We start from the raw sequence: 24,330 nt of genomic DNA on the forward strand, positions 1-24,330 counted from the left end.
TATCCTCTCTTCCTCCTTTTCATTTTTTGTCTTTAATTCTGAGACAAAGTCTCACTATATAGTTCAAGCTGGCCTGGAACTTGTGACCCTTTGGCCTCAGCCTCCTGAGTGCTAGGATTATATGTATGTACCACTACACCTTCCTTCCATTCTAATTTAGGTGGCAGGGATTTTCCTTATCCTTATTTTAACTTATACTGGTCTAGGAAATGTTTTGTTTCTGCATTGTAAGGTTATCATTAAAAAGTTAGTAGCACCGGATGCCGGTGGCTCACGCCTGTAATCCTAGCTACTCAGGAGGCTGAGATCTGAGGATCATGGTTCAAAGCCAGCCCAGGCAGAAAAGTCCGTGAAACTCTTATCTTCAATAAACCACCAGAAAACCAGAAGTGGTGCTGTAGCTCAAATGGTAGAGCCCTAGCCTTGAGCTGAAGAGCTGAGGGACAGTACTCAAGCCCAGAGTTCAAGTCCCATGACCGACAAAAAAAAACAGTTAGTAGCTACATCATGAATGTTAATGTCTAAGTTTAATCAATATGTACCTTCCTTCTGAAGAACACTGAGAATGCCTCAATTCTAATCAATTCTCCCACTTCCCATATTTCTGTCCTTCTTTTTCTTGAAACTTGTCCTTTTTTATTATTGTTGTGCAAAGCAAATATTTAAAACTTACCTGAATGAATGTTCTAAATTTCTTTTATCATGATTGCTTTTGTTTATCACACTTGTGCTGTCTAGTATATCAAGTATACCTTCTCGTAGTTGTTTTGTTGGCTTTTTTTTTAAGAGGTGAAATCACTAAGATTAAAGGCTAAAACTTCTGTCTAAAGATTTTACTTTAGCCTCAATCAGGTGATCAGTGGTCACTCAGTGCCTTACATTACACTGCAGCACCTGAACTAGGACATCCTGTCCTACTAATCTCTAAGCAAAATAAGATCATCATTATTCTTTGAACAAAGCTATTCATTCTTGGATGTACATTATTGCATTATCTTATCTCTCCATACCCATAAGTAGAGAAGCAGAGAGACAAATACCATTCTTCTTTGCAGAAGAATGGGATCACAGTGGTTGAGGGGCTTGGGTGGAGCAAATAGGAGAGCGAAAACCAGGCCCCCTCTCAGTTTCATTTCCCTCTCAAAAGACCCAGGGGTCCCACGGGAATAGCCCTCATCTCCACTTGTAGAATGTCTAGCTTCATAAAGAAAAAAATTCAACAGAATTAGAAAACCTGAAGTTGAAACACTTCCCACTTAACTTGTGGGGGAAATTATGTGACATTGCTCATTTGTATTTAGTCATTCAAAAACAAACTGACTTTATTACATTTCAGGTGTTATGTTGATATCATTGATAGAAAAAGAAAACGTACTCATTTTAACATACTGTTTAGGTGATCAATGAGACTGGGATGTGGCCCGTTTAAGATTTAGTTTTGCTTAATTATCTGACACATGTAAATTAATTTAATCACTTCTTTTCTACTATCATAGTGCCCCTTATACCAGCAGATCTATGACTAACAGTTATTCATTTAGAAACTTCTGTTGAAACTTCATGTGAGTAAATAATTTTATGCTACAAGTTGATAGCTATAAAAATCCTGAGTATGAAAATGAGTTGATCCCTAGTGAACATACCAGAAAATGTGGAGAACTGAGCCCAGTGTTGGCATACACTGAGCCAACAGCAATAAAAAATACTCTTAAGAATAATAATTCAAGTAATTGAGAGACACATGTTTTCTTTCTGTGATTAATCACATGAGTACTGGCCACGTTGCCATTGTTTAGTTTCTGCCAATCTTAAGGATTTTTTAGAAGCAGCTTGGAAAAGGAAATAAATCAGAAGACCATGGGGGAAAATATTGCTCATCAGGAAAGAGATATAGCTGAAAGTACTGCTCAGAGAGTGAGCAGTCCCCTGTCCTGCCAGGGCAGATCAAAAGTGGGTCTCAGGTGTGCCTGTGTCATAATTACTAAAGATGAACTCTAATATGCATCCCACTTGGCAGAACAATACAAACAAACATTCTCCTGGGTGAATAACACCATTCTGGGGAGCATTTCCCTGATCTTTCTCTCATGTGCACATACAAACACACATGCACACATCAAGTCCTGGAGATAATTCTGGAAGGAAGGGAGAAAGATCATTGCACCCTGTTTTACAAATGCCACACACAGAGCCATATGCCCTGGAATGCATTTGGAAGTGCTCAGTGCTTCATCTCTGGCAATCTGCTTTTCTAAAGGTGTCCTTCACACATTTTTCTAGTTCCAGTAAGTTTTGGTAAAATATTTGTGCCATGTCTTCATCTATGTCCATCTGGAAAAGAAGCAAAAATAGTGATGACTACAAAGACAACAAAACCAACAGTATACCTACAGGAAAGGAACAGAGACTACATACCTGCTTTCACATGCGAGAAAACAAGATTCTATCTTGTTTAATTCACTATTATTGTATAATCCTGTGTTTCAAGCAGAAAATTTCATTTTAACTCATCGGAGAAACAAACTCTCCCTACCTATAAAATGCTGCAATCTTTTCTCCACAACAACACAGCCTAAATTTCAAAAACAGGCTCCTTGACAAAACTGAAAAGGTAACAAAGACACTTTTGCTTGTTTTTTTTTTTTGTTGTTGTTGTTATTTTGCTTGTTTTTTTGTTTTGTCAGTCGTGGGGCTTGAACTCTGGGCCTGAGCGCTGTCCCTCAGCTTTTCAGCTCAAGGCGAGCGCTCTACTGCTTGAGCTATAGCACCACTTCCACAAAGACACTTTTTAAAAAATATTTTATAGTTGCTATCTCTATGTATTCAATTACAGTAGTACTTTTCCATATTGAAACTCAATTCTATCTTTTAGCAGAGGAGAAATCCAACTGCTCAAAACTAAGCAAAGGTTAGAATGTTTTCTTCAATGAACTTCACAGAATGACAAGGAAATATTGTGGTTTGTAGAATTAAACATTTCCTCCCATTGATAAATAAATTGGTCCTTCTTAGTTACTAGACAGTACATTCATATAAGCCCTTAGAGCCTAAAAGTAAGTTTATTATTTACAAAATGTACAATTTGGGGTATTAAAGTGTTAGGTACAACTTGAGAGGAAAAAAATTCACAAAGAACAATTTTGGGATTATCAGTACTAAACAAGTTACTCCTAATCTCTGTCTGTCTTTTTCTCTTCTCACTTAAGTTTGCTCAGGCTAGCCTTGAACTCATGATTCTTCTGTCTCAGCTCTCCTGAGTGCTAGGATGACAGGTGTGCCCCACGACACTCAATCTCAATTTCTTAACTTTTCAAAGCCTTTACTGAGCTGATGAATTGTGCAATTATGGAAAAGTGGGAGCATAATATGAATCATTCCTCAAATTTACTCATCTGGAGCATCTTACAAATGCTTGCAGGAAACTAGTATCCCAAAGGACAGATTTCAAAAATCATGGATGGTTCACTTTTAATAAATAAATAGTCTCAGAATCAATGTATATGACACTTCTTAGATCTCCTGCTATTGGTGTAGCAGCCCCTGCTGCTCATCGTCGTTTAGCTGGGATGTCTTATTTGCCTCAATCCAATTCTGATTTCTGCTAATGCCTCCTTGCAAACTAGGCAGAGAAAAATGTGAGGCCAAAGTAAACCCACTTACAATAAAAGTACAAAATAGGTCTTATATTTGAGAATTACACTTTCCTCATGCCCCAATGTGTGACTGTTTGATTTCTTTTTAGAATATTATACAGAATCTTTAAAAAATGCAGTATTTGTATGATTTTTTTTCCCTGGACTCTATCCCCTGTCTTATCAAATATTAATCGATAAAGCTGATAACTACCCCAAACAGAATCTGAATACTGAAAGGGAAATTAACTTCACATAGAAAGAGACTCCATATTTCCCTCAATTAGCAATGGGTTTACTGAGTGCCCCTAGGCATATGGCAGTGTAGAGGGAGGGGAGAGGAGCAGTCCTTCTCACAGAGCTTACAGGCTGACAATAGAACCCAAAGGGGACTGCTACATAGGTCATGTACAGAAGAGCCCACAAAGGAAGCATCTGATCTAGTCTAAAGAGTTACAGAATGGGAGTAAGCTGAGATCTGAAGGATGACAGAAGCCAGTCAGACTCAGGAAGGGGCAGACAGTTCAGGTGAGAGAATGAGATTTGGAAAGCTCAGAGGCCGGGAATAAAAAACAACCAATAAGAAATGAAGATGAGCCATCGGGATGCCTGTGAACAGAGTATGACCACATAAGATGATGCTAAGCGAAACGAACTCCAAGACACGGACACAAGAGGTTTTTCTTTGTTGCTGTTTTTGATATACTATGTGATTTTTTGTTTCTTTTGTATGTTCTTCCCCCTATGGTATATCCCCTGTTGTCACTGTATTTGATTTTGGTATCCTGGTATTGTATATATGTTTATTTGCATTAGGGAGGGGAAGAGGACCAACAGAATGGTGAGGCAAAGGACAAGCGGGGATGCAACAGCGATATTCACAAGACAATAGGCTGGAGATGATCTGTACATCTTTGGGCGGGTTGGGGGATAGGGAAAATAGGAGAAAAACAAGGGAAGGGGTGACAAGTTAGACAAGAAATGCACTTATTACCTTACTTATGTAACTGAAACCCCTCTGTACACAACCTTGAAATTTTAAAAAAAAGATTAAAAAAAAAAGAAATAAAAATAGGCCTGTGAACAGAGTAAAGACCCAAGCAGAAAAATGTGAACACCGTTACCTTCTGCATGGTGACATAATTGTTTCCAAAACCTGTGGTAGCACTCATGTATTTGGTCAGAGGATTGAGAGACTCGGGTTTTTGGTGGAACATCCATACCTAGAAAGGAAGAATGTATCAATGATGTGTTTCTTCTGCTCCAGGGGAGTGAGGCTGGTTGGGTATTAGCAACCAGTACCTAGCAGGGTCCCTCAAAAAAGTCCTAAATATTCTTCTGAAAATCCTCAGGTAACCAGGATACTTTCATGAATCACTATGATAACCCGGAGAAAGAAGGAAGGTAAGAGAATCATCACACTTTGGCTGTTTCTTCCTTTGATTGCCATACACATTTCATGGCATATACACTACTTATGTAGGGACAATCTAAGTTCATCCCACAGCAAGTACAAGTCACTCACTGATGCAATAATGGGAATTGCCTGTCCAGCATTCAAAAGATGTACATGAAATAAAACATTTTTCTCTCTTTCCAACTTTCCAGTCATCTGGGTTCCCCTTCTAGAAGCAACCACTCTTAGTGGTAAATTGTGTATTGTGCAGAGAAAATCTATTCATTTAAGAGCATTCATCATTTTCTCTTAGTCAAAAGAAAGCATTTGAAACATTTGCAAATTAATGTATGCAGAGCAGTTTCATTCTTTCCAAAAGCTTACCATACTCTATTTCTAACTAAAGATATACAGGCTGTTTCCGTTCTTTGCTTGTTACAAATTCTACCCCACAAAATTCTACTCATGAAATGTAGACTGTATCTGTAAAACAAATACCCAAAGTGGATCTGCTGGGAGAAGAGCATGCGGACTTAATATTCTGATTAGCCATGGCTAGGGAGCTCTTGATGAAGCTATAGTAACTTACTTTGCTCCTGACAACTTAGAAAAGTTCTCATTTCCACATACCTTTGCAAATACATTGCATTGTCTAATTTCCTAATCTTTGCTAATCTGAGTTTAAAAAAAAAACTTTTAATTAAAAAGTCTCTTTTGTTCTGCTAGTTCTGGGATTTGAGTTTAGAGCTTTGTATTTGCTAGACAGGCACTCTACCACTTGAGCTATATCCTCAAATGCTTTTGCTTTATTTTTCAGGAAAGGTCTTGCTTTTGCCAGAGGCCAGCCTCAGATTGTGATCTCTTACCTCTGCCTCCCATGTAACTGGGATTATAGATAGGAACCTCCATGACTGATTTGCTCTTTGAGATAAAGTCTCACTAACTTTTATTTTTCTTGGCCCACCAACTGCAATCCTTCTATCTCAGCCTCCAAAATAGCTGGAATTACAGATAGGAGCCACCAAGTTTAGCATAATTACACATTCAATTTACATTTCTCTTCATCTGAGTCAGCTTTAGCATCTTTTCATATTATTGCAACAGTTCAGAAACATTGTGTCTTCTGCTCATCACCTCAATAGGTCGGTTTTTCTAATCTGCTGAAACTCCTTACCTATTAAAACACTTAGCCTTTTATCTAGAATATGAGTGACAGATATTTTTTTTTGCACTCAGTTGTTAGTCTGAGAGTTTTATTTAGAGTAGGGATTTTGGAACATACAAATTTTAAAATTTTTAGTTGAAATATTCAGTTTTTTACTGTTTCTACAATGAAACTAGTTACTGCTTCATATTTCCTTCTTGTTATTTTATTTTTTTTATATTTAATCTCTGAACTCATCTGTAACATTATTTTCATAAGAAAAGATCCCAATCTACTTTTTGAAACCATTTACTCAACAACTCATTTCTCTGATTTTGGAAAGTCATCTTCATCATACATATTTGTGGGCCATTTCTAAGCTTTCTATTTTCTTCCACTCTTCTAGCACCTTCCCTTTTAAACAATATGCTTTAGGTGTCTCATGGTCAAGCTCAAGCTCTCTCTCCTTTTAAGGAGACTGCACCAGAGACTGAAAGAGACTGATCTTCCTCCTATTGAGTGCTTAAAAATCAGCAACCATACCTACCAGCACCCACAACCACCCCTAGATGATTGGTATTAAGGTAAGAGCTTTCTACCCATCTACATTTTAGGAAATTACATCCAGGTTACAATGATTTCTTTTTGAACATGATAGTCACGCTGCCTACTCTATTCAAATCCAGCCTCTGCCAAGGCCAGATCAATCCCACTCAGTAAGCAAAAGTCTCTCCTGCCCCTCACTAGCCCTCCTTTCTGATTACTCCTTACATGATGCCTGCTTACCTGATTTATGGATTCTTGTTTCTTCTGAACATAATGCTAGTCATATATTTTCATCTTCCAAATACCACCCCCCACACTGACCCTGAACAGTCTTGACCTTCAGACTTGATTTCAGTGCCACAGATGTGCAGAATGAATATTCCTCTAAAGGACTACAAATTAATACTTCTATGGATTATATTAAGAAGCAATTAAAATATATTCTAAAAGCACATAACTTCTACCGCCAGTCCTACAGGAAATACATTTGATTCTGTGATACCTACCAAAGCAAGAGCTCCAAGCCAATCCCTTCTTATTTTCCTCAGTTAAATTAAACTCAGTCCAAATTTAAGATTCTACTAAACTTGACATTATAACACAAGACCCTCAAGTTCCCAGGATGATGAGCAAAAAATCCTGAAGGAGCTCAAAGGAAGGAGGGAACACAGAAAGAACTGACTTTAACCCAACTGCAATTCAACCAGACTCTGCCAAGGACAGATGACGAGTTTTATCTTGGATACCAATTGTGACCTATTCTTGGAGGTTGTCTATAAGGCTTTGGGCCTTTCAGCTTGAAACTACTCAGTAGCATCACTTTAATGCAGGAGAAAGGGGGACTGAAATTCATAAGTAATGTTTGCCATTGATATGGAAATACAAGCAATCCATTGCTATGTGTGGCCTAAGGAAATCCAGTTTTTCTAATAAAGGATAAGGGAACTTCATGTAATGAAATAAGAGATTGTTGCTCCTACTCTTGTCCCACAAGGCTCTCTTCCTCCAAAGGAAATCACTCACTCATTGCCACCATCTTGCTTTGTCTCTCCGTCCAGTGCTGTCTATCCCCCAGTTGCTGGTATATCTTGCTTATATAATCATGGTAACCAATACTATGGTAGATGTCAAACTTTCAAAATTCATTCCTCATCTTTGCATCTAGGCTGATGATCTACCTCAGTCCCAGACAGAACTGTAATAACCCACAGAGCTTGTTGTTTTTTTAACCTTTTCAGTAAACTTAAGAGTTCATATCCACTAAACCATTAGAGAAGCTCTAAACTCTTTAGTAACTAACTTACCAGTGCTTCCGCTCCGTTGTATGGTGTCAAAGTGAAAGCGTTTGCAAAAAAGCGAAGCTGAGGAAAAGAACAGACATTTTGAAGTAGTTTAAAACAGTCACAAAAGAACTATCCACTTACATCTTAATGAAAAAACTCACATTTCTAATGATAAACTAGGATTTCTGAGTATCAAAAAGTTCACTTCATTTCTACCTCTACAAGTCAAATACTTTCAGCATAAAACATCTTTATTTCTGATATTTTTCCTATGCCTTCCATAATGGAGAAAACTTTCTTTCTGGCACTTAATAGGAGATACATTTCCTAACAAAAGCATTTTCCAATGTGTGCTGAAGAAACAGTGAACTGGTGAGATGCTTAAAACAACAAAATAAACAAATGAAATACAATAGGTCATAAAATGTACAATCATCCTGTCCTTGAGAACATTTAATGAACAGGACCATACTGAAATCTCAAAGAAATCCAGCTTAACATTTCTTAATGTAGCTTCCCAAAATTAAATGAGTATGCAACTCCTGGAATCTGTAGTGCATGACTAAAAGCTCATTTTCAAGAGAAGCAGCTACGTAGGTACTAGAATAACATTAACACCAAGGGAGTATGAAACAGACTACATAAAGTAACATCCAAAAGTTCAAGTCGAAATCTGCCACCTCCTGGTTTGAGTTCAAGTCGAAATCTGCCACCTCCTGGTTTGATTTCCTTAATCATTTCTCAACTATTAAAAAAAGTATTCATTACTCACCATCCATATTATTGGCAGCAACAGTGTCCACACAAAGGGGGGTAGAATTCCATAAGTTAGATTGGTCATTACTGTTCCTGGGCACACCACACTAGAATATAGACCCTGGGAGCAGGAAGGGGGCATAGTAAGATTTTAATTTCACATGTATTATCTCTGTTTAACTATATAAGTTAATATAAAAGCTACGCACATATAAGCCAGAAAGCCAAGAATTTATGCTATGAGGTATCCTTAAAATAGAGTAGACTATTTTAGCTTAAGAATAATGTGCTGATTGGATACTTAGATGAAATATTAAATTGTAACCCTCTTGTACAACCTTTTGAAGTTCAGAAAATAAAAAATATTTTTAAAAGCTATACAGTATAGAGAAAATGAATGCTTAAAAAAATCATGTGCTGATAATCCAGGAAGAGGATATAAAAATCAATAAGATAAAGTCTCTATTCTCAAGAAACTTATTTTATAAAGAACAGCCAATCTCGAAGCTGGGGGAAGGAGGAAGTGAGACTCGGATACCTAGGTTTTACTTGGTGTTAGATTAATGGAAGATCAGTTTATGAATCCTAATTAGCACTTAAGATAAAAATACTCTGAATACAATCTTTGCATTCAAAAAGTTTCCAATCTAGTAAATATGGATAGCTAAGCCTAGAGTACATGTAGTTTCCCTGTAGGTACAAAAGACCCATACCTCTCTCCTGAGATGGATTTTCCTAGTGTAGAAAGGGAACAAACGTCTATTATTAGAAGATCTGTAAATCAGATCCTTAACCTTGGATTCATCATTATAGAAAGTTCTGTTCTAGGAAGAGAGCCCTACCTAACTGAGCTTATGTTAACAAGAAGGGCTCTAGGTCACGTGCAGTCAGCCCTAAACTTTTACTATTTTAGTTAGTATACTTTTTGCTCCATTTTCTATTGCTTTTTATACTTTAACTTATATCTTTATTTTTAATCTCATTCTTTTCCTTTAAATAGGAAGTAGGAAGTGCTGGTACAACACAGATGGACAAAAATCACCTGGCCCACAAAATATGGAAGGTTTCCTTCCATTAATTAGGACTGCAGAACCTGGAAAGTCCCAGATACAGCTTATCTTTGTCAGGATCAAGAAAATCAACAATCATCTGAGCAAAAGTCAAGAGACAAGATTCATCATTATAGCTCAAATGTTCTGTCCAGGAGAATAATATATCTTGCACCAAAGATAGCTTTTAAAAAAATCTTATACTAAGAAATCTCTAGGAGCAGTTAGGAACTATTTTGCCCTAAATGGTTAGTCTTTGAACTAAAATCCAGGAGTTTCAACATGTTGATTAAGCAAAATAAATAAATAGTCTTAGCCAAGATTGTAGTTTCTCCACATGCTTATTACATGGGAATAAACAGAATTCTTGCGAATCTCAAGAATTTATATGAGTTGGTAATTAATATTAAAATTGTGTTCATCCTGAGAATGCATATGGATTGCTTGGGGGACCATTGCTGCATGATTAAAATCTCCAGGGTAGCAATACAGAACCTGACTAGGATTCCAACAATAGAAGGCTTCAGCAGAAATCCTCTAATGTAGATCTTTCTACATTTCTTCTTTCCTCTAGGCCCAGAATAGTCACAGAGTGTTGGAAACCAACCCCAATATTTTAGGATAGAGCAACATTAACTAAAAAAATCCCAGAGCTTTTTTTTTTTTTTTTTGTCCGTCATGGGGCCTGAACTGTGGGCCTGGGTGCTGTCCCTCAGCTCTTCAGCTCAAAGCTAGTACTCTACCACTTGAGCCACAGCACCACTTCCAGCTTTTTCTGCTTATGGGGTGCTGAGAAATCGAACCCAGGGCTCATGCATATAAGGCAAGCACTCTACCGCTGAGCCATCATCCCAGCCCCAAAAATCCCAGAGCTTTTTATGGAAGGACAAGCTTACCCTCACATTTTAGAAGGAAATTTCCAGACTACAAAAGAATAATAATGAGCAAGTTTTCATTTATCTTAAGAAATGTCAGGAGGAGTACCATTGTTCAAAAAGAAATGCACTCATTACCTGACTGAAGAAAAAAATGTCAGCAGGACTGGGAAGGTGGCTCAGTGGTAGAGCGCTTGTCTTGCATGCATGAGACTCTAGGTTCGATTCCTCAGTACCACATAAGCAAAAAGAAAAAAGCCGGAAGTGGCACTGTGGCTCAAGTGGTAGAGCACTAGCTTTGAGCTGAAGAGCTGAGGGACAGCACCCAGGCCCAGAGTTCAGACCCCACGACCGGACCCCCCAAAAAAAAGAAAAGAAAAGAAAAAAATGTCAGCAGAAGGCTCATAAGTGGATCAATACACTGAACCCATGCTATGATAACAGTCAATGTACGAATAAGACACTCATAAATCTACACGTATACAAACATTTCATATATCCCCCATATCTGCTCATACACATAGACACATACCCACAAGGCCTATCCATGTAATATGCACCTTCACATGTGATAAACACACTTACCCACACATACATATATATGTAGACACATCCATACACACACACACTTATATCTGAAAATAGGAACAATTAGACCCACCTAGTTACAACAGAGAAAGTACCAAATATAAAATATACAGAGAATATAGCAACTGAAATATCAAGTACTTAAACAGTGGCTGTTGCTAGTCAGTGGTGTTATTCTATTGGCAGACAGAAGAGTTCCTGAAGATTATAGAATGATAAATGAACCACATATGCCTAAAAGACAAGAAGTATCTGTGCCTTAAAGCTTTTATGTACACCAACTTAGCCTACATTACAATAGTTAGTTCTAAGAAATCAGTAGTTAAATCAGAAAACACTGCACTGTTATTTCTGTATCATGGAGGCAGGCCGAACCTTCTGGTTGAAGTTCCTGTTCAGAGCCACATTCAGAAGGTCAGTGGCATATTTGGAAGAGCTGTAGGGCTCCTGGCCTTTCCTGTGCTGGATATCTTCAAGGCTGAAATTTGATTTCTTTGCATTACGTGATGATGTCCAGATGAGCTGAGATGGACAGTCACTATAACACAGGAGAGGTTCCAGTTCCCGAATCTGAGTGCAAGAAAAAAAAATACAAAACTGTTCAAAATCTACTAAAGGGTATAAGGTAACGATTTTGATACTATTATCTATATATACTGAAATGAAATAATTAAGTAAGTGAATGGAAGGAGAGGAAACAAGTGTGGCAAGAGGAGAAGGCTAGAATGACTAGGGTTAGCAACATCAAGAGTAACTCACATCTAGTGTGAAATACTTATAAATATGCACACACCTGGGGATTAGTCTGCATATACTTATCGTCTTCATCCAGAAGGTCTAGAATCAATGGACATTTCAGTAATAACAAATTCTAGACCTTGATCTCTAGTAACCATTCTCCAGTAACAGTAATTGGATCGCCCTAGAGAAACTAACTCCAGAACTAACTTAGGAAACATACAAAAATCAGCCTGGAGCACCATCGAGGGCCTAAAAGCAAGACAAATGCTCAAAACAAAAGCAGAAAACAATAATGATGGGGTATGTCCGAGAGGTAGAAATGTCAAATGAAAAAATGCAGATTATTTGCAACTTCAGAAATAGCAAATATGCATCTATTACCCATATGAATATCAGAATGATTGAATACATATTTAAAACATGGAGAAGAGACAAATCTCCTTTGCAGAAAAATTTCAAATAGTTTACAGAGATAATCACCCTTAAGGAAGTGTATCACAAACCCATAAGTGAGGGCTATGCACTGTAACTTTCTTACAAAGAGTACAGGAGGGAAAAGGAGAAAGAAAAGGAATGACTTTACAATGGAGAAGACAAACACTACCTCTAACTATGGGACAGACGTGAGTATCAACGACTGTGTATACTGAATTACAATGGAGAAGACAAACACTACCTCAAACTATGGGACAGACGTGAGTATCAACGACTGTGTATACTGAATTACAATGGAGAAGACAAACACTACCTCTAACTATGGGACCAAGGTGAGTATCAACGACTGTGTATACTGAATTACAATGGAGAAGACAAACACTACCTCAAACTATGGGACAGACGTGAGTATCAATGACTGTGTATACTGAAATGAGAATGGTGCTTCAGTTCTACCGTCCTCTTCCTGAAACAGATTCCCCAGTGTAATAATAAGACAGACTTTAGCAAATCCCACCTGAGGCACAGTCTACAAAATACCTGAGCAACAATCTAAAAACTGTCCTCAGAACCTCAAAACCTAGAAGGGCCTGGGGAGATTGGACTACTAAAGTAATGTGGTGTCTTGGATGAAATCCCAGAACTGAAAACGGGACAAGAGGCAAAAATTGAGCAATTTGAGTAAGGTCTGGAGTTTAGTGAAGAAGAAGAATGCAGCAATGTCATTGACTTGGAGGACTGGACCATACTAATACAAAGCATGAATCATAGAGGAAACTGAACAATACATTACTGTAATATCTCCATGCAAACCCTCATGACTAGAGCACCAAGGATAGGTTTAGCAAGCCCAAAGTTGTTTTACCAGCACAAAGTGGCCAAAGACATTGGTTTCAAAAACCTCCTGCAACCCATCCACGGTGACTCTGTCATGCTGGGTCAACAGTCCTTCAGCTGTAGAAAACACGTGAATCACATTTCTGAAACAAAAGACAGAGGGGTCATTTTCAAAGCATCTCTGACTGATCACTGAAGGCACTTCCTCTGCAACCCAGCTCAAATTCCACCCCACCAACACATGCACACACTATCTTCACTGCTTCTATAATGACAGGAATAAAAGAGGACTAAGCTCTCCGATCAGATGATTGTATTCAATAAGATATGAAACACTCTCTTCTCCCCCAATTCAGATAAACTTACAAACTTTACAGTTTATAATACCAAAAGAAACCCAAGTCTCTCAATATCCTGTTTCCAACACTCTCTTTACCTGCTTCTAACTCAGATTACAAGTGCACTGTCTTAAAGAATTGATAGCTATGCCAGTAAGAAAAAAAAAAATCTTCACTTGCACCAAATATATTTAACTGCTGGAATTTTTAAGGTTATTCCTCATTAGGAATTATTAAATACAGGGGTTTGCTATGAGATCAATTTAGTAATCCAAAACTAGCGTAACATTTGTATATTGTTTTGGTTTTGGTGGTACTAAGGTTTGAACTCAAGTCATCACACTTTGGTAGGTAAGGTAATCTACCACTCTGAGTTCACAACCCTAACCCTTTTTGCTCTGAGTGTGTGTGGTGTGTGTGTGTGTGTGTGTGTGTGTGTGTGTGTGTGTGTGTGTGTGTGTGTGTGTGTGTGTGTGTGAGTGTTTTCTGGTTGGTTGTTCAATGCTAGTCCTAGGGCTTGAACTCAGGGCCTGGGTGCTATCCCTGAGGTTTTTTTGCTCAAGGCTAGCACTCTACCTTTTGAGCTCCATATCCTGCTTTTTTTTTAAGTAGTTATTTGGTGATATGAATCTAACAGACTCTCCTGCCTGGATTCAAACTGTTAACCTCAGATCTCAGACTCCTTCCTGAGTAACTAGAATTACAGGGAGAAGCCACCAGAGCCCAGTTCTCTCTGGCTATTTTTTTTTTGAGGGGGGGTCTAGTCGTGGGGCCTGAACTCTGGACCTGGGCGCTGTTCCTCAGCTCTTCAGCTCTTCAGCTCAAGGCTAGCACTCTACCACTTGAGCCACAGCACCACTTCTGGCTCTTTTCTTTTTGCTTGTGTGATGCTGAGGAATCGACCCCAGGGCCTCATGCACGCAAGGCAAGCGCTTTACCACTGAGCCACCTTCCCAGGCCCATCTCTCTGGTTATTTTTGAGATAGGGTCTCACTTTTGGCCAAGGTCAGCATTGACCACAATCCCATCTACACATTTCCCAATTTAGCTGGAATGACAAGTGTATACCACTATGCCTAGTTTTTTTTCTGTTGAGATGGGGTATCAGAAAAATTTTTATAGGTCTGGGCTGGCCTAGATCCATAATCCTCCCTATCTCAGCCTCCCATGTAGCTGGAATGACATGCACATACCATCACACTCAGCTATTGATTGAGATGGGGGGGGGGGGTCTCACAAGTTTTTCATGGTCTGGCCTCAAACCATGATCTTCCTGACCTCTACTTCCCAAGTTAGCTGGATTACAAGTGTGTGTCATAGATCCTTGGTCTTTGTGTTTCCATGGAAGAAAAGTAAAGCAAAGTATCAGTGTGGCAAAGTATCAGTGTAGCAAGAAAAGTATGGCGGGTAAGTATGGCGGGCTGCATAATAAGACTTACTTTTTACTCTGGCTTTTGGGTAAACATGTCTGAAAACCACTATAGCAATGTGTGTTGACACTCTTGCAGTAGACATCACTTCCCTACACTTCCTCAACCTAGTGGACAGAGCACTGAAGGACAGGTACTTCTCCAAAACAGCCTTCCTGGGTTCTAGAGTCTGAGAACTCTGCCTAAGTTAGAAATGTTCTTGCTAACAGGCACATTCAAGTATCCAGAACTGAGATCCTGAAACATCTGACCATGTGACATGGAATACCATGGAATCCTGTGTATTTGGCACAGAAGATGAGCGAGTGCTCTTCCTTCACACCATGGTTGGATCCCCTCCTATGTCATTATCGTTTGCAATACCCTCTTACTTTCCATCCCCCAACTCAGCCCACCAAAGGCAAAATTTTTTGGCAGAAAAGTGAGCATCTTCCTTTCAATCAGTTCACCTAGAAAATGAAATTACCTTGAAAAGAGGCTAGACAAAACTGCTTTGACATTTAGCTGTGGATTAGGCATGATCCCAGCATTTAGATATACATAATCTAATCTTTGAAACCTGCAAGAAAAACATCAAATAAGACATTCAGAATAACCAAGATAAGACTGTATACTCTCTCTAGAATGCCAAAAATCTGGGGACAGAAAAGATTCTGAGCACATTTCAATGGCCACTGCTTGCTAAATAACATCTGAATTGCAACATGCCCTTCATTCCTAATCAACAGTTTTTCTTTAGCTACAATAAATATCTTAGTATCTTTTTTTTAATCCATGGCCACTCCCATAGACTTGGAAGTCCAATCTTCCCTATAAACAAATTCTTCTACCACGGTGCTACCAATGCTTTTTGAGTTTAAAAAATCCACATTATCCATAATTGATATATAAATTATACATAATGTTTAGCATACCTAACCTAATCTATCAGTGCTGGAATCTGAATGCTAAGACATCTGACAAAACCAAAGACTTATGTGGAAAGTATTCAGTGTCATGGACTGGGGCTATATATCATGAAATGATCAAAGTTCTCTGTAAAACAAGGGAATTATAACACTGAAGGGGGTAAGGTATTCTCAGTAGGCTCTTGGAGAAGACTGTTATGGGATCTTTACATTGTTAAACCTACATGAGCCTTTATCTAAGTAGGTCCCTTTTAAACTAGTAAGACAAGTAGAACCTGACTCCATGATGCTCACAGACACCATGCACATTCAGAACACATCCCAGAATTCTAGGCACCACACAGTGTCCTCTGTAGAACCCAGGACAAGGCCATAGATACTAAAAGTTGGCCTTGAAATATATTATATAGTTGGCAGTATGGATGACACAGAATTATTTTTTGATCATCTTACAAATTATTAACAACCAAATGGGGCTGATTACTAAGCTGAATATTTAAAATGCTGTGGTACCACTGGGTCATCACTTCAAGTGTCACAAAGACAATGTTTCCACCTACTGTTGGTTGCTCGCTCCATTATCTGGTTCACCAACTTTCCTGTATGGATTGCCACCTGTTTTGCTAGGCATGATGATGAAATACTTAGCAAGGAATAAATAGTGCATCAAAGCTCCAAATTAAGTTCTGGCTTCAGTAAAAGAATATACTTACTATATACTTAAAAATGAAATGATTGACACAGTTGCTTTACTCTGGATGAAACTGAAATCACTTTCAACTTTCACCTGTCTACTAGAACAAGACGTACTGGCGCTCTATAACATGAGCCACAGCTCCACTTTGCACTTTTTTGCTGGTTAATTGAGACTTTCCAACCAGGTCTAGAATCAAACTACAAGCCTCAGATCTTAGCCTCCTGAGTAGCTAGGATTATAGGCATGAGCCATCAGTGTCCAGCTTAGAATAACATCTTATATTGTACTTGTTCCTTATTCAGGCTTTCTTATCCTGCCTTATTTTACTAAATGGTACACTACATATTTACAGAGAAAAAAATCTGTCAATAAGACATACCTTTGCTTTAACTCTTTGGCAGCCCAGATCACTGACTTCAAATTGCTGACATCTACTTGTACAGTGCTGACTTCAGCGGTGGGGTAAGAGGCCAACAGAGCTTCACAGACAGCTTCTGCCTTGCCCATGTTCCTGCATGCCAGACATAGGTGAAGCTCATCATCCTCAGCCAGCAGTCTCTTGCAAAGAGCTAGGCCAATGCCACTGGGAAGACAATGTGGATCCAGAATGTGGTTCATTGAGATGCCAAATGAAGGTATTTCTCTCTGGTCAATTTGAGCTTCAGTGGACACCAGGCACACAGAAAATATTCAAACATTCAAAATGAGGCATTCCCCAATCTAATACTCACTGCACAGGATGATAACCCAGTTTGTTTCTCTCATTCCAAAATAAGTTCAATTTATACTGTGTAAGTATTTTATTTACACTTACTATGTTTTCATAAAAGTGAGTCAATATAGCACCAGAAAGTGTTTAAAAATAAAAGAACATCATGTTAGCTGTATCTGTATGCATGTTTTCTTTGCTGTCTATGTTCCTCATGGGTGAGGGCTCCTCCATCTATAGGTACCATCCCATTACAAAGAACACCAGGAATACAGGGATGGATGAGGGTCTCAGAAGACAGATTAGGAATGTGGCAGGTCAAATCTCCTCAACTACTATGTTGAATAACCAATGGAAAGAGGATGACCTCAGCATGACTAAGCAGAAGATAAGAATAATAATAGGTGGGAGCCAGAAAAGCGAAGCAGGAAGTCATACACTTCTGGAAGACTTTAAATAAATTTCAAAAGGATATTATAAAAATGCCCAGTAGATGGAGAGAGCAGTCAGACCAGCTGGAATGATAGCAGTGAAAAGCTGGGTTCTAAGTCCTCTTCCAAGACTTAAGCTGAATACAGTCCAACAGAATCTCCTAAAAGTCTAGAATTTGTTCCCCCTCTCAATAAGAGTATGGCATACATGTGCACAATTGCACAAATCACAATAAGTGTGAAAGAAACAATCAATCCTTCTTTACACACCTGAAACATAGAAAGCATCAGACGCACCCAAAGAACAGGGCACACATGCACACACACAGACGCACAGACACAGACACACAGACACACACATGCACACACACACGCATGCACACACACACACGAACGAGAGACGCAGCGAATAGAGGATCTGGACCCGAGTCCCCCAGTCAGGCGGGGCAGAGTCGAGTAGGTTCTTAAACTCGGCCTCTGCAACCTGGAGTCCTCACCTGCTCGCGCCCGTGATCAAAACCACCTTTCGCATCTTCGCCTGCTTCAAGGCTGGGAGGTTCTCCGGGCGCTGGACTCAGCTGTCATAAACCCCAAGTCCTAGGCCCTACCTCCCCGCCATTCCCACTCGCATTCCCACCAATCAGAGACCAGGAAGGGACCTCCTCTCTTAACGTCATCCACTCTGAGCCGTGCCAGCTAAAACCACATCCGATGAGACGAGGGGCGGAGCTTCGTGATGCTGTACGTCTCAACCAATCCCGGAAGGCCCCGCCTCTCCGGCTCGCGCAGGGGTCCACCCAGGGCGATTCGGGTGTCGCGGGCGCGGCGTGTGGGTCGTGGGGTGTTTGTCGTAAGGTGAGCGCGCCTCCACCTCCGGAAGAGCGCGCAGCCGGAAGCGCGCGCTGCGGAGCCGACGGGAGCGCGCGCTGCGGAGCCGGCGGGAGCCGGGAGCGCGCGCGCGCTGCGGAGCCGGCGGGAGCCGGGAGCGCGCGCGCGCTGCGGAGCCGGCGGGAGCCGGGAGCGCGCGCGCGCTGCGGAGCCGGCGGGAGCCGGGAGCGCGCGCGCGCTGCGGAGCCGGCGGGAGCCGGGAGCGCGCGCGCGCTGCGGAGCCGGCGGGAGCCGGGAGCGCGCGCGCGCTGCGGAGCCGGCGGGAGCCGGGAGCGCGCGCGCGCTGCGGAGCCGGCGGACGCGGACCCACTGTGACTCCCGGAGTCTCGCCTAAGGAATATGGAGTTGGGGCCAGAATTAAGTTAGAAGAAAGGGCTGAACCCAGGGGATGAGGTTCCAGGACTCTCTGCTCCTTTCGGGCCGGCGTCGATCCCGCGGCGGATCCCAGACTCCCTCCTCCGTGAAGAACCGTCTTTAGGGCCAGGCGACAGTCCTCACTCCCACGATCCTGCGAACTCAGGAGGCTCAGATCTGAAGAGCCAGAAGTTCTGGCAGAACGCCCTGAAACTCCTGTCTCCAGATAACTACCGACAATCAGAAGTGGAGCTGTGGCTTAAATGGGAGAGGTGGGGAGAGGAAGGGGAGGGGGGAGAGGAAGGGGAGGGGGAGGGGGGAGAGGAAGGGGAGGGGGAGAGGAGGGGGAGGGGGGAGAGGAAGGGGAGGGGGAGAGGAGGGGGAGGGGGGAGAGGAGGGGGAGGGGTGGGAGAGGGGGGGAGAGGAAGGGGAGGGGTGGGAGAGGGGGGGAGAGGAAGGGGAGGGGGGAGAGGAAGGGGAGGGGGGAGAGGAGGGAGAGGAGGAGGAGGGGGGAGAGGTGGGGGAGGGGTGGGAGAGGGGGAGAGGAGGAGGAGGAGGGGGAGAGGAGGGGGAGGGGTGGGAGAGGGGGGAGAGGAGGAGGAGGGGGGAGAGGAGGGGGAGGGGGGAGAGGAGGAGGAGGGAGAGGCAGGGGGAGAGGGGGAAGAGGGGGGAGAGGAGTGGGAGGGGGGGAGAGGAGGAGGAGGGGGGGAGAAGAGGGGGAGAGGGGAGAGGAGGGAGAGAGGGGAGGAGTGGGAGAGGGGGGAGAGGAGTGGGAGAGGGGAGAGGAGGGGGAGAGGCGGGGAGAGAGTGGGAGAGGGGGGAGAGGGGGAGAGGAGTGGGAGGGAGGGGAGAGGGGGGGAGAGGAGTGGGAGAGGGGGGAGGAAAGGCGGGGAGGGGGAGGGAGAGGGAGTTAAAGCCCAAGCACTGGCACTACACACACACACACACACACACACACACAGGCTCAAGCTACAAGCCTTTTTTTTTATATTTTTTGTCAGTCGTGGGGCTTGAACTCGGGGCCTGGGCACTGTCCTTCAGCTCTTCAGCTCAAGGCAAGCCCTCTACCACTTGAGCTACTGTGCCACTTCCGGTCTTATTGGAGCTAAGAGTCTCAGGGACTTTCCTATCAGGGCTGGCTTTGAACCATGATTCTCAGATCTCAGCCTCCTGAGTAGTTAGGATTATAGGCGTGAGCCACAGGCGCCCAGCTAAGCCACGATTTTCAAATAGATTCAATCAATATGGAAGATGGACTTGCTCAAAGTATGCATTATTATAGGCTCATTTTTCAAGTTTGTAAAGCTTACTCTAGTTTCCTCTGTAGGCTAGTAATAGCCCCATTTAACATTTAGTAAAAGTGCACATAATCACGCATCAGGCTCCTGAACATACCTTAATCTACTCCATAGCCTCTTTCAACGTTATAAGTACAAAAACTGCACTGATCCCTAAGTGAGTTATTAGATGTTGGAGTTTGGTGCTCAGTTTTGATTAATGGTTTGCCTACTAATTATCTTAATGCCAACAAAGTTAGATCTCAAGGATGAATATAATTATTTAAACATTAGACTCCTAAGTATAATTTCTTTACTAATTTCTTTACTAATGGAGTCAACTCAGATTCCACACCTATCCTACTTTAAACTGTTGCTCCTAAGAGTCTACAATTTAATTGTCTTCTTAAAGTTTCTCCATGGGCCTAGGAATAGGGGCACAAGTGAAAGTGTACCTCTGGAAGCCCTGAGTTCAAACCCTGGTATCATCTAAAATTAAATACATAAATAAAATGTCTTGAGAGCTTAGAGGTGACAGGTAAATGGATAAGAGAAAAGAAAGTTATGTGATTATTAAGTGAAAACTCATTTCTGCAAAAAAGGGAAGAGGCCGATACTCTAGAAGTTCAGCATCACCAAAATCTTCTGATAAGAATCAGTGCAAGAGCTGGGTGCCCGTGGCTCACACCTGTCATCCTAGCTACTCAGGAAGCTGAGATCTGAGGATCGCAGTTCAAAGCCAGCCCAGACAGGACTTGTCCGTAAGACTCATCTCCAATAAACCACTAGAAAACCGGAAGTGGTGCTGTGGCTCAAGCGGTAGAGCGCTTGCCTTGAGCTGAAGAGCTGAGGGACAGCGCCCAGGCCCAGAGTTCAAGCTCCATGACCAACCAAAAAAAAAAAGAATCAGTGCAAGGCCCATTGTGAATAAAGTGAGGGCCAGAAGATTAGAGCAGACTCTAGTCTGTTCTCCTTCCCTAAGACTTGTATCTAAGCTGAGTGAAAGAACTTTACTCTCGTCTTCCTTGTGTCCACTGAAGTTAATGCTTTTTTTTTATTTGCTTATTGTCAAAGTGATGTACAGAAGGATTACAGTTATATAAGTAAAGTAGTGAGTACATTTCTTGTTGAACCTGTTACCCTCCATCATTTTTCTCCCTCTTTTCCTCCCCTCAACACCCGCCCCCCTGCAAGTTGTACAAATCATTTGGTGCTATTACCTTTGAAAAGTAGATGGACCTGTTAGAACTCTTTCCAACAAATACTATTTAATTTTATAGTTTGAAAATATTGTATATGCTGTATGCTGGTGACTTACGCTACTCAGCTAAGATTTAGAGGATAGAGGTTCATAGCCAGCAGCTATAGAAAAGTCCATGAGACTCCGTCTTAATCCAGACTTGAGGCAGGTTCAAGTTGTACAGTGCCAGCTAAACAAATGAACTAATCAACCAAGACCCTAAATTCAAACCCTGCTTCTGGGAATAAGTGTGTGTGTGTGTGTGTGTGTGTGTGTGTGTGTGTGTGTGTGTGTGTGTGTGATAGAGGACACAGCTCAATAACAATTCTAATTTTATTCATGATAAGTAGGCAATCACCCCAAACAATTCATCTTAGGTTTGTATTGTTCAGGGGTACTTATTCTGCTTTTCTGGAAACTAGAACAAAATGTGGTGGCACACAGTGATTCTCCTATCACTGACAAACTTTGGCTTTATGATTTTAATAATAAACGCACCAATTCCATTGACTAGATACTACATTATGATAGATTTACCCCTACTTTAAGACCTGAAATTGAGCTCCGATTCCTATTTTGGTGCCTAAAATAGTCCTTAGATGGACAGTCTGAGAAAGCTGTATTTTGTTCCCATAACCAATTTATAAAGACCAATTTTTGGTCTTTATAAACTTTTACCAAACTAATGTGCCTCTAGTTTGCAAGCAAGAGCAAAAGAATAGCCTCCAGTCAAGCCATGTTATATCTCTTGTTCCTATCTTTAATTCATCTTCCCTTGAAATCATATATTCAGCCTGGCCCAAGACTACTTCAGGAGTGGATTTTACACAATTGATTAATGGTAAAAGGTTCTCTGTTGCCTATATATTGGAAATGAGTCTTATGTAGGACTCATAGATTACATAAAATAATATTTGTAGGTATAAGTTTGTTCATTTCATTTCCAAATATGAAATCAATGTAAAACTGTACATGGACCAGTTTTCCAGTCCTCAACACTTAAAAAATGCAGAGTCCATTAAGCTGCTAGTTAAAAAAAAATAATAGTATATATAATTTCTGCCTTATTAACAATCTATATGCTAAGAAATACTCATTTCATAACTGTGTGGGATCAACACTCATATCCACCTTTAAACTTTGGCAGTAGTTTTGGCAATAGGCCTGTTCATCTATGCATATCTCTGTTGCCCTCGTTTCATTTCCTCCTTTACTCTCACACCACCCACCCCCACCACAAAGCTCCTTCGCCCCTGGTCTTTAATCCTGGAATCAAACCAGACCCTATAGTGTCAAGAGTGTAGCTGCATGAGTATCTGGTCAGATTTATATCTATTCCCTTACCTCCTGTAATCATAGCTGAAAGAAATATGTCCATGTTATTATTCAAGGCAATAAAAATACGAACATGTTCTTCAGGTAGAAAAAACAGAAAACAAAACAGCGAATGTGTTTTTGGTGATTTCATTGTCTCTATATGAAGTTTGAATCTGTATTCTGGCTGTACATCGTTACGTTAGTTTGCAAATGTGTATGCAGTCTAAGACAGACTTTATTTGGATTCTGTGTATCAAATAAGAAAATTCTATAACAATAACAGAGGATCGTCAATTGATGATCGTCAGTTGAACTAGATTCTCCAGAACGGAACCAAAAAGTGTGAATTTCTAACAGTAAAATAATGTTTTAGAAACTGACTGAAATAATCTTCTGTTGAATAAACCCAACAAATGGGTATTCACAACGCATATACCCCTAACTCTGCCCCCATGTCCCATTACAGCTCCAAAAATGATTTAAAGAATAAGAGTAACAAAGCTCAGAACTAGTGCTATGAACACAACAAAAGAGGATCCATCAGTAGCATGACTCTTTAATCATTGTTATTTACAATTTATCATCCAACAGACTTAAGGAGAATAAATAAAAGAAAATATACATTGGTATCACGCTTCTTTTTCTAATACAGAGAAATTTTACATATTCTATTTTTGAATGCCTATGATAGTTTTAAGCAGAAATTAAATCTGTTTGCTATTTACCTCTTGACAAGACACACTGTCCTCCACAATCTGCAGAACGAATTCCAGATGTTTCCTCATTATAGAAGAGTGCACCACATAGTCACAGAGACTCAGTCCTCAAAAAAAGTTACCAGACAATGGGGAGAATAGAAAAGCACTGTCAAATGCACAGGTTAGATTACAAACTCTTAATGTGCTAGTAGAAATGCTTCCAATTTTCAATTACTTTCATGCTTCCATTTAAGAAAACAGTTGTTTTGTTTTCTGTTTCAGAAAACAAAAAAATTATGTCTTAAGACTTTTTGGCAGATTCTCCCTTGACATGCAATTGTAATTATGGATGAACACGGATTAGCTTGGGACTCAGATGCTGTTGCCTGGAGAGACCCAAAAAGTTGTTGACTGTGTCTAGAAGAGAAACTAAATAGCTGGATTTGGAGCCAAAGTCTGGCCTTTGGTTTTGATCTAGTTCCCTGTTGCTATGGAATTATCTTACAGAATGAGACATTTCCATAGATCAATTGCAACATTACAAAATACATAAATGGAGGAGTTACTGCACCTGGTGCAAGTATGGGCATGATTTTCCTCTCTTTTCCTATTGAAAATAAGCCCTCTTTTCATGGCAAAGCTATTTTCCCTAAATTTATGCTCATTAGGCTAGATGATAAGTTTTTATTTCCATGTTTTAATCATTCAAAAGACAGAACTGAAAGCTGTGTTAATAAAGTGTTTACTTATGTGCTAGAAAA

General features: G+C 40.7%; 1 protein-coding gene across 2 annotated transcripts; it reads right to left on the reverse strand.

Annotated features, from left to right (window-relative positions):
• Positions 1 to 1,154: 1,154 nt before the first annotated feature.
• Positions 1,155 to 18,430, reverse strand: Hsd17b7 (hydroxysteroid 17-beta dehydrogenase 7). Of its 2 annotated transcripts, none has more exons than XM_042674323.1 (9): positions 18,293 to 18,430; positions 17,035 to 17,166; positions 15,517 to 15,609; positions 13,311 to 13,425; positions 11,645 to 11,839; positions 8,774 to 8,878; positions 8,023 to 8,079; positions 4,757 to 4,855; positions 1,155 to 2,331 (listed from the first exon to the last, which is right to left on the reverse strand). In XM_042674323.1, the coding sequence occupies exons 1-9, from the start codon at positions 18,325 to 18,327 to the stop codon at positions 2,230 to 2,232; spliced, it is 933 nt and encodes a 310-aa protein (XP_042530257.1). In that variant the 5' UTR covers positions 18,328 to 18,430; the 3' UTR covers positions 1,155 to 2,229. The 2 variants fall into 2 exon arrangements, with proteins under 2 accessions (XP_042530257.1, XP_042530256.1); XM_042674322.1 differs by having other exon boundaries at positions 1,157 to 2,331; positions 17,035 to 17,238.
• Between the last annotated feature and the right edge of the window lie 5,900 nt (positions 18,431 to 24,330).

Source organism: Dipodomys spectabilis, unplaced genomic scaffold, assembly GCF_019054845.1.
Source record: "Dipodomys spectabilis isolate Male_0828 unplaced genomic scaffold, ASM1905484v1 ptg000019l, whole genome shotgun sequence".
Lineage (NCBI taxonomy): Eukaryota > Metazoa > Chordata > Mammalia > Rodentia > Heteromyidae > Dipodomys > Dipodomys spectabilis.

What these genes read in the sequence shown, in the direction of transcription:
- Hsd17b7 (XM_042674322.1), bottom strand. Translation starts at nt 18,327, where the DNA reads ATGCGAAAGGTGGTTTTGATCACGGGCGCGAGCAG. An exon ending in TCTTTGGCCACTTTGTGCTG is followed by an intron (nt 11,840 to 13,310) that starts GTAAAACAACTT and finishes TCTTGCACTCAG; the next exon opens with ATTCGGGAACTGGAACCTCT. An exon ending in TGCTGCCAATAATATGGATG is followed by an intron (nt 8,080 to 8,773) that starts GTGAGTAATGAA and finishes TCTTTTCCTCAG; the next exon opens with CTTCGCTTTTTTGCAAACGC.